The sequence below is a fragment of the Macrotis lagotis genome, chromosome 2, assembly GCF_037893015.1.
Source record: "Macrotis lagotis isolate mMagLag1 chromosome 2, bilby.v1.9.chrom.fasta, whole genome shotgun sequence".
Classification (NCBI taxonomy): Eukaryota; Metazoa; Chordata; class Mammalia; order Peramelemorphia; family Peramelidae; genus Macrotis; species Macrotis lagotis.
This window is the reverse complement of record NC_133659.1, coordinates 189,562,954-189,580,883: the sequence shown is the minus strand read 5'-3', so window position 1 is coordinate 189,580,883 and position 17,930 is coordinate 189,562,954. Positions and strand designations below refer to the sequence as shown.

Sequence of the window (17,930 nt, the reverse complement as noted above, 5' to 3'; positions counted from 1 at the left end):
TCTTCCACTAAATCAAAGTTGAGGCCTTCAACCCAAAGAAAGGAACCAAGAGAGAAAACTCTCATTGTGGTTTCAGAGACAAGCTGACAAACAATCCCTTTCCCTTTTCATAAAGAGATGACTAGGATACTACAGGTTCTCCTGGGCAGCCCAGTCAATTTGGGAGTCTCTAACCTAGCCAGGACTCCCCACAGGCTGCACCTCAGTTCATACATGTTGAAGCATTTGGGACTTGGAGTTTGGGACACAAAGTGAGAGACCTTTCTTCTTAGCTGTCTACAACTCAGGTATCCATTCCACAGGATCTGCCTAACAAATAAATCTGGGGAGATCTCCCTTATAAATGGCATTGCCCAAGAATAGCCTCCAAGCAAATTTTTGGATTGGGATGGAGAGTGGTACCTCCAACTAGATCTGCCCCAGGGGCTACAAGTCCTAGTTATGACTCCCGTGTGTTGTAGTTATCTGTACAACCTAAGTTTCATGAGAGTCTAAATACCTTTCTTTGTTCCATAAACTCTCCTGGAGCTTATAGAGATCATCTTAGAATAATATTTTAAAATGTATGAAATAAAATGCATAGGATTACAGGGGAATATTAAAATAGTTAGCAAAATATCCTTTTTTAAAAAAAACATTCATGTAGGCAGCTAGGTGGTATAGTGAATAGAGCACTGGTCCTGGAGTCAGGAGGACCTGAGCTCAAATCTGGCCTCAGACACTTAATAATTACCTAGCTGTGTGGCCTTGGACAAGCCACTTAACTCCATTGCCTTGCAAAAAAAAAAAAGAATTCCTAATTTAAACTTTATTTCCCTGAGCTTTAGATAGAATAGAATTTCAGATTTAGAGATGAAAAGGGACCTTAGAGTCATCTAATTCAACTGTCTCATTTTTATGGTTGAAGAAACTGAGATTAAGTGTTATAGAATATGAACTCAAAATCCTCTGACTCTAAATAGAACAGTCTTTTCATTGCAACATGTTGTAGTTAATATATAATTGTTGAATGAATGAAGAAACCAAATTCAGAGTCAGAAGACCTAAAATGCAAATCTGGGCTCTGCTATTTACTTATCACCTGTGTGACCTAGAGTAAGTCACTTCACCTGAGACCTTAGTTTTCTCTTCCATAAAATGGAGATCAAATTATTTGCATACCTGCATAACCTCATAGGGTTATTGTGAGTTCAAATAAGATAACTTATCTAGAGCATTTCTTAACCATAAAGTGTAATATAAAGGTCAGCTATTGTTATTGTGAGTGAAGGAATGAACAAACAAAGGAATGAAGAAAAAAATTTCTCTACAGAATCAATCATTTTTTTTCCCCCAAAGCCTTTGGACATCTCTTCTTGGGACTGGAGATTCCCCTCCTCACCAAGCACATTTTGCTTCCCAGCTCTCTCCTTTTCTCCTGTTTCCTGGCTAGATCTCCCTGCTCCTTTTTTTGTTTGTTTTGTTTTGTGAAGCAATCAGTTAAGTGAATTGCCTAGGGTCTTGTAACTAGTAAGAGTTAAATATCTGAGTCAAATTTGAATTTAGGTATTTTTTTTTTAGGTTTTTGCAAGGCAAATGGAGTTAAGTGGCTTGCCCAAGGCCACACAGCTAGGTAACTATTAAGCATCTGGGTCGGATTTGAACTCAGGTACTCCTGACTCCAGGGCTGGTGCTGCTCTATCCACTGCGCCACCTAGCTGCCCCTTCAGGTCTTCTTGATTCCAGGGCTAATACTCTATCTACTTCATCACCTCTGTAGCTGCCCCTGTTCCTTCTTACCTCTTTCTGGAGCAGTCTAAGAGTCAAGAGAGCTGTCCCTATCTTGACTAGTGTTACTAAGCCAGTGTTACTAATATGTAACTTCCACAAATCACAAAATTCTCCCTAACTATAAGATGGGTTAGGGTTAGGGTTAGGGTTAGGGTTAGGGTTAGGACCAATGCTCTGTTCCTGAGGGTGTTGTAAGACAACACATGAGAGAGTGAATAAGAGTGAGAAGATAAGTGAGTGAGACAATAAGAAAAGGAGAAAGTGTTCTATAAATATGGGTCAGCAGTCAGACCCTAGATTTAGAACTAGAAGAACCTACAGGCTATACTGTCTTACATCCTTGTTATTTTAAAGATGAGGAAACTGAAGCAGGGAGATTGAGTCATTTGCCCAGAGTCACATAGCTAATACCCAAGATGGGATGTGAATGGGTTTTCCTGGCTTTCAAGTCCAATGCCCTATCTAATACACCACACTGCCTCAAGTAATTTGTGTCATTTTAGACTTATCTGACACCTCACAACCCCATTTGGGGTTTTCTTGGCAAAGATATAGAATAGTTTGCCATTTCCTTTTCCAACTCATTTTACAGATGAGGAAACTGAAGCAAACAGGGTTAAGTGACTTGGCCAGGGATACCCAACTAGTAAGTGTCTGAGGCTAGATTTGAATTCAGGTTTTCTTGATTCCAACTGGTCCAGTGCCCTATGCATTATGCCACCTAAATGACTATTGTTTTTGTTTTGCAAGGCCATGGAGTTAAATGAATTGCCCAGGAATACACATCTTAAGTGTCAAGTGACTGAGACAGCATTTGAACTTAGATCCTCCTGACTCCAGGACTGGTGTTCAAGGGTTGCCCTCATCTGGCTGGCTATTAATAGCAACAGCAGCAGTAGCAGTAGTAGTAACAATAAAAACAACAATATTGGGAGGCAGCATGGAATTGTGGTTAGAGAGCCAAATTTGGACTCAAGAAAACTTGTATTCAAAAACTGCTACCGACTCATAGTTGCTCTATGAACTTTCTGTGGCTAAGGGCAACTCTTTTTTTTTTTTGCAAGGCAAATGGGGTTAAGTGGCTTGCCCAAGACCACACAGCTAGGTAATTATTAAGTGTTTGCGACCGGATTTGAACCCAGGTACTCCTGACTCCAGGGCCTGTGCTTTATCCACTGCTCCACCTAGCCGCCCCTTAAAGGCAACTCTTAGTAAGACTTTAAATCATCAAGTAATGGATCATCACAAGTTTCAAGGAGTTTACACATTGGGTGTTCTCTGCATCAATCTTCTAAACCAAAGACTATTATTATTATTATTATTATTATTATCATTAATATTAATTAATATTAATGATAATAATAATCAAGAAGCATCATACCCAAGATGGTAGTATCTGGTGCCTTACAATGTCTCAAATAGCTAAGATATTATTATTATTTTTTTTACAAGGCAATGTGGGGTTAAGTGACTTGCCCAAGGTCACACAGGTGAATAATTATTAAATGTCTGAAGCTGGATTTGAACTCAGGTCCTCCTGACTCCAGGGCTGATGCTTTATTTTAAAATCTTGTTGATCATATCAAGAGGGGGTGTTGCATAATGATTAGAAAACTGGCATGGCAGTTGGAAAGATTTGCATTCAAATCTGTCTGACATATACTGTCTATGGCCCTGGACCAGTCACTTGATCTTTTAGTGCCTGAGGCCAACTCTAAGATCCTAAGTTTGTGGCAAAAGTGCCAGCTTGCATTGGTGAAGGGAGTTTCCCCTATCTGGGAATTTCATATATCAATGAAATCACAAGACTCGACCCTATCCTAATCATAGTTAACACTAGGAGACTGGACTTGGTCACTAAGGGTGAATTGACCCAGTGTACTTGAGAAAGATTGCTTCTTGGAGGAGGCCTTCTTGGGCCTTTCTACTTTTTATCCTTACTCCCCCAGTCTTCTGCCTCATTCCCCAGGACATCCAAGAAGTACAGGGCTATGTGCTGATAGCCCACAGCCTTGTGAAGAGTTTCCCACTGCAGAGGCTCCGCATCATCCGAGGCACCCAGCTCTTTGAGGACAAATATGCCTTGGTCGTTCTGGACAATGGGATTCCCCTTGGGACTGCTCCTCCCACACCCGAGGGCCCCTCTGGTCTCCGGGAGCTGCCACTTCGAAGCCTCACAGGTACCAGAGAATGGAAGGAATGGTGCCCTGAGTGATGGGCAGTGAGGAGGGGGGATTGTGGGAAAAAGTCCCCTGAGGTCTCATAGTCCCTACCTTGAGTCAAGATGACTTGGTTCAGATTTCACTTGGAATGCTTCCTAACTGGGCAGTCTTGGACATCTCACTCTTTCTGGGCCTCAGTTTCCTGTTCTGTTAAATGAGTTAGACTAGTTGACCTCAAGATCCCTTCCAACCTTTGATCTATGAGCCTATTGTGAAAATATAGAGATAGACACATGATGTGACTTTCTGATATGTAGTCTGGACTGTCTATTAGTCAGTCAACAAGCATTGAGTAAGAGCTTAAGATAGGCTAGTCATTGTCTAAGGACTGAGATAAAGAAAGGTCCAGTTGAAGGAGCTTATGTTCTCAAAGGGGAATTAACCCTTGATATCTAAAAGCAAAATTTTTGTATAATTTTTTTTTAATGTCTAAATCCTGTATCCATCTGGATCTTATGTTGGTTTAGGGTGTGAGGTGTTGGTCTAATCTAAGTTTCTTCCATACTAACTTCTAATTTTCCCAGCAGAGCAAAATTCTTTTTAAAAAAATGTTAAAAAATATTAAAAAATTGTTTTAACATGTGGGGGAAAATAGATTTTTAAACAGTGGAAAAAAAGATGAATGCTAAGTAGATAAAAATACTCTGAGAAGGGAAGAGACCTTAGAAACCCATCTCATTATTTTAAAGAGGGGAAAAGTAATGTCCAGAAGAGGACTGGCATAAGGCCACACACCAACTTGATGACAGAACTTAGATTAGAATTTGGGTCTCTTGAATCTTAGCTGAGGGTTTTTTAAAGAGGGAAAAGGAGAGCTATGCCCCTACTCATGTCCTTGTTATCATCCCCTCCTATCCTCCCCACAGAGATTCTGAAAGGTGGGGTACAGATCCAGAACAACCCCCAGCTGTGTCACCAGGACACAGTGCTGTGGACTGACATCTTCCATAAGAACAACTACTTGGGCACCACCTCCATCGATAGAAATCACAGCCGAACTTGTGAGCTCAGACCCTCCCCTCCTTTCCTCCCTTCCATCACCTTCCTGACCCCTCCCCTCACCACCTGTAATAAAACTCCTGGTCCTGCCTGCTTGTGAAACATTGGAGATTTAGGAAGTGTTTCCCCTGCCAGGTGGTCAGTGGAGAAATTGGACCAGAGTCACGTGGTTAGTGATGGAGCTGGCATCTGGGGGTCAGAGAGCAGGCTTATTCCAATTCTTTTTTTTTTTTTGCAAGGCAATGGGATTAAGTGGCTTGCCTAAGGCCACGCAGCTAGGTAATTATTAAGTGTCTGAGGCCGGATTTGAACTCAGATACTCCTGACTCCAGGGCCTGTGGTGCTCTATCCACTGAGCCACCTAGCTGCCCCTATTCCGATTCTTATTAGCACTGCCTTGGGATGGTAGCTCCCATGATCAGGTGCTTGAAGGGTGACAAAGTCTGCTCCACAAAACAATTTGAAACACCCAGCCCTGTGTCCCCTGACTTTCTGACTCTTCTACTTCTAATGCCAGCTGCTGACATCATTCCATTGTCCCCTCCTCTGGTTCCTTCTCCATGTCTGATTTCCTCTCTATATATCACTTTCTATGTTTCTCTCTCTCTCCCGTCTCTCTGTCTCTCCCCAGGCAGCCCTTGTTCTTCAGCATGTAAATCTGGCTGGTGCTGGGGGGAAGGACCTGACAACTGTCAGAGCTGTAAGTCCCAGGGAGACTGCCTGGGAGGGGAGCCCAGGTTTGGGGAGGGGGTCAGCTGCTTGTGCCCTGTGGGCTGGAATGTGAACTCAACAAGGCCCTGAGGGCTGATGCCTCAGATGGGGAGTTGGCAGAAGAAAAGAGATAGAAGGCTTCACCCTCTGCCCTTTTCTTACCAACAGTGACCAGCACAATCTGTGCCAGTGGCTGTGCCCGTTGCAAGGGGCCCCTCCCCACAGACTGCTGCCATGAGCAATGTGCTGCTGGCTGCACTGGCCCCAAGCATTCTGACTGCCTGGTAGGTGCCCACATGGCATTATGCCAATGCCCTCTTGCACCTTCCACTTGTTTTTTTGACCATTCACTTGCCTGCTGGACTTAGTCACCTTTTTGCTCACTTCTCCCTGAGACCAGAGCATTGTAGAATTCCATCTCAGCTCCTTGGTCTAACCCAAGGCAATGCTCTGGCAAGAATGACAGGGGAAGTTGGGTCCTTGCCTGGCATTACCTTTCTCTAAAATCATGTTAACTCCTGGATAGTTCAGCCTACTTCCCTTCCCCACGATACTGGTATGAGGGTGGATATTCAAGGATGTGGGATGGTTCTGGACTTTGCCCAGATGCTCAACATATTCTTTTTCCTCTTATGACTAACCCCTGACCCCTAACCCTATCAGGCCTGCCTCCACTTCAACCACAGTGGCATCTGTGAGCAGCATTGCCCACCGCTGGTCATCTACAACTCAGACACCTTTGAGTCAATGCCTAATCCTGATGGGCGATACACCTTTGGGTCCAGTTGTGTGAAATCATGTCCCTGTGAGTACCTGGGGGGGGTAGGATCAGTCCAAGGGACCCCATAAAGGGGAAGGCGTACATACTAGATAGTAACTGGTTAAAGGGAAATGGGGCTCAGGCCTCTGAGACTCCATCTTATCTAAGGGGAATGGGACCTGCCTCTGGGAAGAATGAGATTCCATGAGTCATGGAGGAGGTGAAGTTTCTAGCTTCTGTTCTTGATTCTTTCTAGATAATTACTTGGCTACAGATGTGGGCTCCACATCCTGCACCCTTGTGTGTCCCCTACACAGTCAAGAGGTGACTGCTGAGGATGGAACCCATCGGTGTGAGAAATGCAGCAAGGCCTGCCCCAAAGGTTATCTCTTCCTTCTCTGGATCAGATTTGTTTCATCTAGACTCTAAAACACCTCCTAGACCTCTAGGCTCCACTGGTCCCCTGTCCCTTAGCTCAGTCCCACCTCAAGCAGTGCCCCCTCCCTCCCGCAGCCCCAAGTTCTCCCCCCCCACCATGCACATGTACACACACCTAATCTATCAATGATCAGAACCCAGGTAAACTCTTATCCCTCTTATCTAGCTCAACCATCCTCCCCACTTATCTCCTATCTCCAACTTCTCCTCCCATCCTAGGCTTGTCTTCCCCTTCCTCTTGGAAACCCTTTCTTCTTCTTTTTGGATGATGGGGTAGGGTCTTGAAGTTCAGGAACCCCTGGACGTCTGGCTTTTGACTGAGGACACCTAGGTGCTTTACTATTCATTAACTGTGTGAATCCAGCCTTCAGTTTTCTCCTCTGTACAATGAGGTAGTTGACCTACCTGAGCCTCACCTCATTGTCACAATATGAGTCTAAGACTCATGCCTAGTCTCTTGAGGCTCTGGAACTGGGAAGTTGGGTGCCATGAGCCAAGGCAAGCACCTTGCTCACCCCCTGCCACATCCCCACAGTGTGTTATGGCCTGGGCATGGGGCACTTGCGGTCAGTGAGAGCTGTCAACAGTACCAACATCCAGGACTTTGCTGGTTGCAAGAAGATCTTTGGAAGTCTGGCTTTCCTGCCTGAGACCTTTGCAGGGTAGGCATAGGGTGGGCACAGCGAGTGGCAGACTGGGAATGATGCTGAGGGAAAAAGAGCAGGCAGTGCTGGAGTGGGGGTGGTTCTGAAACAGGAAATGATGGGGTTGGGGGAGGGCTTTGAATGTAGAGTTGGGAGATGAGGTATAAAATAGCCAGAGAGGCAGGATGGCTATCTTGGGGAGCACTTCCTCTATCACCTCCCTCTATGAATGACCGTTGTCAACTCCTCTATTTCCCTCTCCCAGGGACATGGCCACCAATACTTCACCACTAATGCCTGAAGACCTCAAGGTCTTTGAGAACCTGGAGGAGATTACAGGTTGCCTATCCCTTGGTACCCTCATCAACCCTTTCCCTCTCCCCTTGGTTCTTGGGCTCCTTCCACTCAGGATTTTCTTCTTTACATGGAGTGACTTGGGGGTAAGCCCTATTTTGGGCAGCAGCTGTGTTGCCCAGTCATCTCACACCAATTCCCTATTGCCCTTAGGTTACCTGTACATCTCAGCCTGGCCTGACAGTCTCTCTGACCTCAGCATCTTTCAAAATCTAAGGGTGATCAGGGGAAGGGTGTTGCACAAGTGAGTACTGGGCTGCCCGGCACACGGATCAAAGGAGAGAGAGTGGAAACTGCCCAGGAGAGGATAAATAAATAGGGGGTGGGGCTTGGGCTGGGGGGCAGAGGTTTGGAGAGTCTGTAGCCAGAATACTAGTAACATATACTTTCTTGAGGGAGGAGATTTGAGCAGGAATATCTTCAAATGTTCAAAGGCAGCAGACAAGCAAGTTAATAGAGACAAAGTTCCAGGAAGGAAAAAAGACTAGAGCTAGTCCCCCAGATGGAATAATGTTAGTGGTGCCCTTCCCCTGAGCACCCACCCTTCTCCTTGCAGTGGTGTCTACTCCCTGACTCTGGAGCATCTGGGTATTGGCTGGCTAGGGCTGCGGTCACTGAGAGAGCTGGGCAGTGGGTTGGCACTCATCCATCACAATGACCACCTATGCTTTGTCCACACGGTGCCTTGGAACCAACTCTTCCGTAACCCCCGCCAGGCCCTGCTCTACAGTGCCAACCGACCTTCCCAGGAGTGTGGTAAGGCAGGCACCCCCTCCCTCCAATGCCTTCATTCCTTTTCCCATCTTTTCCAAGGCACCTATATCTGGGTGACCCTTCTGATACCCACAGACATCTGGTGCCAGACTCTCTAGGCACTAACTGAGATGCCCACTGAGCTGGTTGGCCTCTGTGTCTGGTATGCACACCTGTTTTTGCTAAATACTGGTCTGGCACTGCCCCCTCAGCATCTTTGCCAGTCTTGGCCAAATGACAGCTTGCATCTCTCTGTGATACTGGCAATTCTCCCTTTCTTTCCACTTTGACCCCTGAAAGTTTTCTGGGTTCCTAATTGACCTTCCCCAAGAAATTACCAGGCCTGGGTGTGGTCTTTGAAGTATTCAGGCCTCCCTGGGTTTGATCTGCCTTCATTCTTCTCCCATAGCAAGGGAGGGACTAGCATGCTACTCCCTGTGTGCTCAGGGGCACTGCTGGGGCCCTGGACCAACCCAGTGTCTCAACTGCAGCCAATTTCTGCGAGGACAGGAGTGTGTGGAGGAGTGCCGGGTCATGCAGGGGTAAGGAAGTTTTGATGAGTGGGGGAGGGAGGGGGACACTCTCAGGCCTCTGTGGTTTTGACTTGCTTACCTTCTTTATCTCTTGACCACCCCAAAGGTACCCCCGAGAATATGTCAAGGACAGGCGCTGCTTCCCATGCCATGGGGAGTGCCAGCCCCAAAATGGTACTGAGACCTGCTTTGGATCGGTAAGAAGCTGGTAGGAATGGGGCACTATTCTGGGGATCTGATCTTTACCTCTCCTTCAGACTGGGGTCAGAGAATAAGCAGAGTTTGGGGTGATAAAGAATACCAGTGGACTTCCTAAAAGAATCAGACTTAGAGTTGAAAGGTATCATGATTACTTTGAGGATATGTTTCTGTCAGTGTGGAGACTGACAGTGTGCCAGTGACTGACAGACTCAGGGCACTATGTCTCTACAACCAAGAGAGAAGATGTTTAAGTTTATTGTTGGGGTGGCTAGGTGGTGCAGTGGATAGAGCACCGGCCTTGGAGTCAGAAGTACCTGGGTTCAAATCTGACCTCAGACACTTAATAATTACCTAGCTGTGTGGCCTTGGGCAAGCCACCTTGAGAAATCTAAAAAAAAAAAGTTTGTTGTTGTTCAGTCTTTTTTCCATCTGTCTGACTCTTCGTGATCCCATGTGGGATTTTCTTGGCAATGACACTGGGGTGACATTTCCTTCTCCAACACATTTTACAGATGAGGAAACTGAGGCAAACAGAATTAAATGACTTGCCTTGGGTCACATAACCAGGGGTTTACTATTTCCTTCTCTAGCTCATTTTATAGGTGAGAAAACTCAGGAAGAGTCAAATGACTTGTCCAGGGATGTAAAGTTAGTGTCTGAGGCAGAACTTTCCCTGCTTTATAACAAAGGATTAAAGAGGAAGCAAAAAACCCAATAAAACTGCTCAGTACATTAAAAAAAAAAAACCTAACAATATTTTCATCTTGCACTCCAACCAACCCCACCCCTGAGAAGAAGTATGTGTGTGTGTGGGGGGGGGGGGGGGGGTCTTCTGATATCTTTTGCTTATGACCTAATTTTTCAACCTTTGTTTTCCATGGTTTTGTGGTGGTTGTTCTTTGCCTATAATTGCTTTCTTCATTGTATGTCTGTGGTTTTCTTGGCTCTGCTTACAGGAAGTAATATTTTCGCTACTTGCTTACTTTGTAGGATTGTTGGGAGGAAAATCTCTTTGTCATCCCTAAAGCACATCTAGAAATATGAACTATTAGTAGAATTATTACTTCCACTAAAGCCCTCCATCATGGTGCTATCATAATGGTATGGAGATACTTCTAGTAAAACTCTGGAAGAGCTTTAATCTAGATCTGGGCTGGATGTCTTATCATTCGAGGACCAAGCTAAGCCAAGTGTAGAGAGGCTCCAGGTTGGTAACAGATGAATAGTTATCCTTTCCCAATCCGGGAATGGGTGGAAAGGTTAGGAGGATGCTGCTCCCCCTTAATCAGGAAAATCTGTGTAAAATTTTTTAGTTCTTCATTTTAGAGAAGAAATTTAAAATATTATGGTATCAAAAGATAAAATATGTTGATATTATACAATACTATGCACAAGTTTTATGCATTTCTGGATTTCTAAAACTTTTTCTGCATGGTCTGTTGGCCTTCACATATTGTCTGAGGCTTCCAGAAACCCTTACCCCCATTCCCATTTAATTTCTTATGACAACCTATGATATAGCAAAGTCTCAATGTGAAAATAATAACTGTCATTTTCCATCAGCTGCTTTCAAAGATTTTATATTAACATATCATTTGGGGGTGGCTAGGTGGTACAGTGGATAAAGCACTGGCCCTGGAGTCAGGAGTACCTGGGTTCAAATCCTGTCTCAGACACTTAATAATTACCTAGCTGTGTGGCTTTGGGCAAGCCACTTAACCCCATTTGCCCTGCAAAAACCTAAAAAAAAATATCACTTGATTCAGTTCTCAATTCAACAGTACTTACTATGGGCCAGACACAGTACTAACTTCTTTAGATACATAAACCAAAAAAAAACCCCAAAACAACTTTTCCTGCTCTTGGAGGAGCTTAACCTTCTACTAGAAGGAAAGAACACATGCAAATCCACAAATGCATAAATGCAGGGTTATTTGGGGAGCGAGTGACCACTAGTGGCTAAGGGATTAGAGAAAGGTATTTTTGGCAGCTGTGTGAAGAATAGATTGGGGCAGCTAGGTGGCTCAGTGGCTAGAATAGTGGACCTGGAGTCAGGAAGATTACTCTTCTTGAATTGAAATTTAACCTCAGAGAGTTACTAGCTATGTGACCCTGGTCAAGTCACTTAACCCTGTTGGCCTCAGTTTTCTCATCTGTAAAATGAGCAAGAAAAGGAAATCACAAACCACTCCAGTATCTATGACAAATGGGGCTTGCCAAAGAGTCCAACATAAATGAAATGACTGAAAAAAAGTGAAGGACAGGCTAGAGAGAACAGAGATGGGAAGCAGGGAGATCAATTAGGGAGCAATTGCAATAATCTAAACAAGAGGTCCGTGTAAGTAGAAAAAGGGGAGACTGATTCAAGAGGTATAGTGGAGACTGATTTTGAAATTATGAATTGCAGTGACTAGCAGGGATGGTAGAAACACAAGGGCTGAAAGTTTGGAAGAACAGAGTGTTTATGAGGGAAGAATATGATATGCTTCCAGAACATACAACTAGAGAGGTCTGGTAGATAGTTGGCAAGATAGGGCAAATTCAGGAAGAAAGAAGCCATTTGAGCTAAGAATGGAGACAGAAAAAGACACACAGAGATAGAGACAGACAACACACAGGGAGAGAGCCCTCTAGATGTACTGATCCTGAGAAGGACTGAGAGGTGGTTTGATCTCCACAAAGGAGACTTAAGAAGGATCTAACAAAGTCAGCAAAAGAATTAGGAGTGAGCAGCCAAAGTCTTCAAAGGCACACATGGGCAGAGTATCCAGGAGGAGGGGAGGGTCAACAGTGTTAAAAACTGCATTGAGATCAAGAAGAGAGAAAAAAATATTTGGAAATGGGCCCTTAGGAGATTACAGGTGACCTTGGGGACAGCAGTCTCTGAAGAATGATGGAGTCAGAAGCCAGAAAGTAAAGGGTTGAGAAGTGGGAGATGAGAAATACTTTTGTTAGAATCTTGGCTAGAGGGTTGGAAACAACTTTAAAAGGACAATAGCTTGAGGAGGGTTGAAAGGGTCAGCCAAAGATTTTTTTTAAAGACCTGGACCTGTTTGTAGGCAATGGGGCAGGAGCCTCTAGATAAGGAGATTCTAAAAAGGCCTGATCAAAGGGGTCTGCTCTGGGAGGACCTGGGAGATGACAGAATCAAGGGCGGGGAAGAGCTCCTTGGCCTTGACAAGCTGATCTCTTCCCCAGAGACTGTACATGAGAAATTGGAGATTGAAGTGAGCTAATTTTGATGTGTGGGGTCCTGAGAAAAGGTGACTCCAGACTGGCCTGGTAGTTGGTCTGGCACCTGACCTTGATTTTCTCAACCTTCCCATCAGTAGAAAGATCGATATGGAATAAACTCTCTGGTTCTTAATGTTTAACATGATTAACAGAACAGTCTAATGTTTGTGCTGGGTCTGGGGAATTATTAGGCTAAAGAAGGCTCTGAAAGTCCCAGGGTGAAGCTTCAGTTTTCTAAATGGAAAAGTGACCTGGGCTTTTTTCCATGATTGTGTCCCTGTACCCCACCCCCACTCCTGAGACCAACCGCCAACCTCTTCTTGCCTCTTCTTTTTTTTTTTTTTTGCAAAGCAAATGGGGTTAAGTGGCTTGCCCAAGGCCACACAGCTAGGTAATTATTAAGTGTTTGAGGCCAGATTTGAACTCAAGTACTCCTGACTCCAAGGCCAGTGCTCTATCCACTGCTTCACCTAGCTTCCCCCACTTGTTGCCTCTTTTGCATCTCCTTCTTCTTTATACTCTCAGGAGGCTGACAAATGTGTAGCCTGTGCACACTTCAAGGACTCTCTTGCCTGTGTGGCCCAATGCCCCAGTGGGGTGAAGCCAGATCTTTCCTTCATACCTATCTGGAAGTACCCAGATGATGAAGGCATTTGCCAGACTTGCCCTACCAACTGTACCCACTCGTGAGTTGGAGATTACAGTATTGGGGATGAAGCAACCCATATTTCTCTCTACCTTAGACTCTTATTTTTGCATGGGGAAATTAGAGACTAAGGGTGGGAAATGGGTTAGGGGAGGTGATAGTCCTTGAAAATTATTGTGAAAGGCATTGCTCTTTGCCATGATTCTTCTGAGACTTCTTTTCAAAGACCAGGGTGGGAAAATGTGGATTTGGTGCTCTTCTTACTCTCTCACCCCCATTACATAGGTCAGAGAAAGAGGGACAGATGTTGATGTTTGGGGTGGGGAACCTCCCTTCATTGTTGGGGATCTCCAGACTAACATAACTTTTTCTGCAGCTGTACTGTACTGGATGACAAAGGCTGTCCTGCTGAACAGAAACCCAGGTGTGTTTGGTCCCTAGGAGCTCCCTTGTCTTCCATTGTCCATGAAAGGGGTACTGAGCCTAGGGATAGGCTTCTCCCAGCCAAACTTTCTGCTCCTGTCCTAGAGGACCTTTCACTTTCATTATTCCTATCTGTCCAAGCCTAAGCTGCCACCTCTATCTAACCTTCAGGTTTTGACTGTCACCCCATCATCCAAATGGCGCAACCCAGAAACCTCCCTTCCACTGCCATCCTCCTTCTGACACCTAGAAACTGCTGCTATTCTGGGACCCAGTAGGCATGATCTCACCTCCCTTCCTCCTCTTCCCTTGTCTCCCTCTAGCCCTGTGACCTCCATCATTGCAGCAGTGGTTGGGGTGCTCCTAGCTCTCATCATAGGCCTGCTCATTGGCATCTTGATTAAGCGTCGGAAACAGCAGGAACGAAAGCACACCATGAGAAGGCTGCTACAGGAGACCGAGGTGAGAAGGGAGGGAGTTGAGGGGCAGATGGAGCCATCACTTTGTGGGTGTAACAATCAGCCAGGCTGTGACAATCTCTTTACTATGCCTAGCTGGTGGAACCCTTGACGCCTAGTGGAGCATTGCCCAACCAAGCTCAGATGCGTATCCTAAAAGAGACCGAGCTGAGGAAAGTGAAGGTTCTTGGTTCTGGAGCTTTTGGCACTGTCTACAAGGTCAGATTTGGGTTAACCCTGGGGGCAGGCCCTAGAAGGGGTAAGGTTTGCCCAGGTCAATGGATGGGGGAATCAGAGAGGGAGAGGGAGAAAAGCAAAGGGAGCATGGGGTTGCAAGGGGATGATGCTGTTGCCATGTCTTGTCAGTCCTATCTCCCTAACACTCTTTACATCTGTCCCTTCTCTTCACCCTCATCACCACTCACCTGAACTATTACATTAGTCTCCCTTCCTCACATCTCTCTTTTCTCCAGCCCATCCTCCACATAGCTGTCAAACTTATTTTTGCTAAAGAAGAGATATGACATGTCATGCCTCTGCTTCAAAAAACTCCATTGTTCACCTCTCACTCCTGTCTACCTTTCCAGATTTATTATATGAAAAATTGCTCCCCTTGATGAACTTTGAAGTCCAACCAAACCATCCTGTTTGCTATATCTTGCATGTAACATTCCATTTCCACTCTCTATATCTTTGCCTAGGCTGTTCCCAATGCCTGGAATGCATTACCTCCTCACCTTTGAGTTTTAGAATCCTTTGCTTCTATCTCCTTCGAAGTTCCTTTTAGGTACTACCTTATACCTGAGGTCTTTCCTGACCATCTGAGCTTCTAGTGCCTAACCCCCCCCACCTATCATTACCTTGTATTTTATTTACATGCTGTGTTTATTTATATTTGTCTATGTTTTCCTGATCAAATGCAACACCTCTGAGAAGGACTTTTATCTTTAGTTTTGAACATATACATAATAGGAACTTCAAAAATGTTTAATTTATTGACCTAATTTATAAAGGAGTAGGAAAAGTTGCTATGAACCAAAGCCCTAGGGATAAAACCAGAGATCTGAGAAAAGGGGTCAGAGGAGTTTTTAGAGGGATAGAGAATAGTATTGGGGTAGATCTTCCTTTGCCAAATTACACATCCTTCTCTTTTATCCTTTCTCCAGGGTATTTGGATCCCTGATGGTGAAAGTGTGAAGATTCCAGTGGCTATCAAGGTGTTGAGGGAAAACACATCCCCCAAAGCCAACAAGGAGATCTTGGATGTAAGGTTCTTGACCCTCCATGGCCCCCCCCTCAACCCTACCCCCCAAGGATATGGGATACAACAGAGGTCCTTTGAGGAAAAGTCAGGAAAGAAGATGGAATTTTGATTCAGAAGACCTAAATGGAATCTTATCATTGCTAAACAGCACTAGTGTGACTTTGCCAAATGACTTGGTCTCTCTCTGTGCCTCAGTTTCCTCCTCTGTAAAATGGTGAGGAAGTTGGCTTATATTATCTCTAAGATAGCTTCTACCTCTGAGTCCTTTAAGTCCAGTCACATAAGCTGTTTTTTAGCCTCTTCCTCCTCTGTAGGGTGAGTTTTGAGCAGCCTCCTCCAATTCTGATCCTTCCTACAAACATCCTCACATCAGGAATGGGGATGTGGGGGTGCAGGGGATCACCATCCCCTTCTAAGTATCCCCTGGGTCTCCAGGAAGCGTACGTGATGGCAGGTGTTGGTTCTCCATATGTTTCTCGACTTCTGGGCATCTGCTTGACATCCACGGTGCAGCTGGTGACCCAGCTTATGCCCTATGGCTGCCTTCTGGACCATGTGCGTGAAAACCGAGGGCGGCTCTGCTCCCAGGACCTCCTCAACTGGTGTGTGCAGATTGCCAAGGTAGAGTCACAGGGACATCTCTCTATGACATCCATCCTCCTCCAAGACCTCTACTGATGAATCTCAACATGTGCCCTCCAGGTCTTCCCCACCCCCAGGCCCTTCATGAAATGAATTCCAACATTTTCCCTCTAGTCCTCACACACACACACACACACACACACACAACACACACACACCACCCCTGGGGATTGAGCCTATAAGCTTCAGGGAGAAGGTTATGGATTTGTAAACTAATACCAAGCAGGCAGACCTGATAGAGAGGTATGGGAGCATTCACTGGGGTCAGTTCTGAGTCTCCAGAACTGGGCAGAGAGGAAAATTATCTAAAGAAGAAGACACTGGTACAAGAAGCCCTACAGAAATCATCAAATCTGGTCCTCTGCCTCTAATCCCAGGGGATGAACTATCTGGAGGAGGTTCGGCTAGTACATAGAGACCTGGCTGCCAGGAATGTGCTAGTCAAAAGTCCCAACCACGTCAAGATCACTGACTTTGGACTCGCAAGACTCTTGGACATTGATGAGACGGAGTACCATGCAGATGGGGGCAAGGTGAAGGGGCTGGAGAGGTGGGGGAATGAGATGGACATAGTGCTGAGTGGACAATATATATCTGCCTTCCTGGAAGAAAAAAAAGAATTAGTATTTGCATCCCAGACTCAGGGATGGTCTGTGTGACTAAACTATCTTTCCCTTGCAGGTTCCCATCAAGTGGATGGCACTAGAATCCATTCTCTGCCGAAGATTCACCCATCAGAGTGATGTGTGGAGCTATGGTGAGAAGCAAAACATCTCTGTTAAGGGGATGGATGCTACAAAAATGTCCTAAGGAGTTTTGTATGACTTTGGCAAATCCCTTACTTTCTGGGCCTGTTTTTGAGCAGGATAGTGACTTGTACTTTGGGGAAATTGTGTTGCCAGCTATGTATTGGAAAGAGGAAGAGAATAGAAGCAAAGAGATCAACCAGGAAATTCCTACAAAACTGTAGTCAAGGGGTAACAAAGATCTGAACTAAGGTAGTAATAGTGAGTGGAGACAAGGGCATAAAGGTAGGGACCACTGAGGTTCAACCTCCATCATTTTACATAGGAAGAATCCAAGCCCCAGATGGAAAATGATTTGCCCAGGGTCACACAGCTAGTACATATCTGATTCTGGATTTGGATTCAGATATTCCTAAATCCAGGTCTAACATTCAATTCCACTATACTACAAATGCAAGGAATGCCGTGGAGGCAGAACTGAATCACCTGACAAGGGATGAGGTAGAGAGAAGAAAGGAGGTTGTGAATCTGATTGAAGAAGAATGGAGCCCTCAACAGAATTGGGGAAATTTGGAGGAGGGGAAGGTTTCAGGGTGGGGATGGGGGAGAGATGAGATGAGTTTTGAACATAAGTTTAACATGTTGACAGGAAAGCCAATTGGAGACATGCAGTTAATAGGATGAGACAAATTCAGGAGGTTAGGCTAGGATATATAGATTCGGGAATCACCTGCATTGAGAAGATAGTTGAACCCATGAGAGCTGATAAGGTCACTGAAGGATGTAGAAAGAGAAGACAAGAGGGCCCAGGTCAGGGTATTGAGAGACACTCACAGTTGGGTGGCAAGGCAAGGAGGATAAACCAGCAAAGCAGACTGAGGAAGAGGAGAATCAAGAGAGAATAGTGGCACCAAATCCAAGTGAGAAGAGGGATGATGACAGGCCATTGGCACTCTGGGGTTGCACACCTGCAACTGGGCAGGATGGCCGAGCTAGAAATCAGACTAGGGTTTGAAAAGTGAATGGAAGGAAGGAAATGAGAAATTAAGTACCAACTCTATACTAGTGTGCAAAGGGCTTTACAAATATCTCATTAGATCCTCAGTAATAGCCCTGGGAAGTGAATGCATAT

General features: G+C 45.1%; 1 protein-coding gene across 1 annotated transcript in view; it reads left to right on the top strand.

Annotated features, from left to right (window-relative positions):
* The window catches only part of ERBB2 (erb-b2 receptor tyrosine kinase 2), a 29,543-nt gene that overhangs the window by 7,855 nt on the left and 3,758 nt on the right, over positions 1-17,930 (top strand). Inside the window, exons 3-22 of the mRNA XM_074224026.1 lie at positions 3,740-3,950; positions 4,859-4,993; positions 5,623-5,691; positions 5,871-5,986; positions 6,366-6,507; positions 6,719-6,844; positions 7,436-7,562; positions 7,810-7,883; positions 8,052-8,142; positions 8,455-8,654; positions 9,061-9,193; positions 9,291-9,381; positions 13,145-13,305; positions 13,642-13,689; positions 14,012-14,150; positions 14,243-14,365; positions 15,313-15,411; positions 15,846-16,031; positions 16,430-16,585; positions 16,734-16,809. Of these exons, the coding sequence (XP_074080127.1) occupies positions 3,740-3,950; positions 4,859-4,993; positions 5,623-5,691; positions 5,871-5,986; positions 6,366-6,507; positions 6,719-6,844; positions 7,436-7,562; positions 7,810-7,883; positions 8,052-8,142; positions 8,455-8,654; positions 9,061-9,193; positions 9,291-9,381; positions 13,145-13,305; positions 13,642-13,689; positions 14,012-14,150; positions 14,243-14,365; positions 15,313-15,411; positions 15,846-16,031; positions 16,430-16,585; positions 16,734-16,809 (2,503 nt within the window). The remainder of the gene's footprint in view (positions 1-3,739; positions 3,951-4,858; positions 4,994-5,622; positions 5,692-5,870; positions 5,987-6,365; positions 6,508-6,718; positions 6,845-7,435; positions 7,563-7,809; positions 7,884-8,051; positions 8,143-8,454; positions 8,655-9,060; positions 9,194-9,290; positions 9,382-13,144; positions 13,306-13,641; positions 13,690-14,011; positions 14,151-14,242; positions 14,366-15,312; positions 15,412-15,845; positions 16,032-16,429; positions 16,586-16,733; positions 16,810-17,930) is intronic.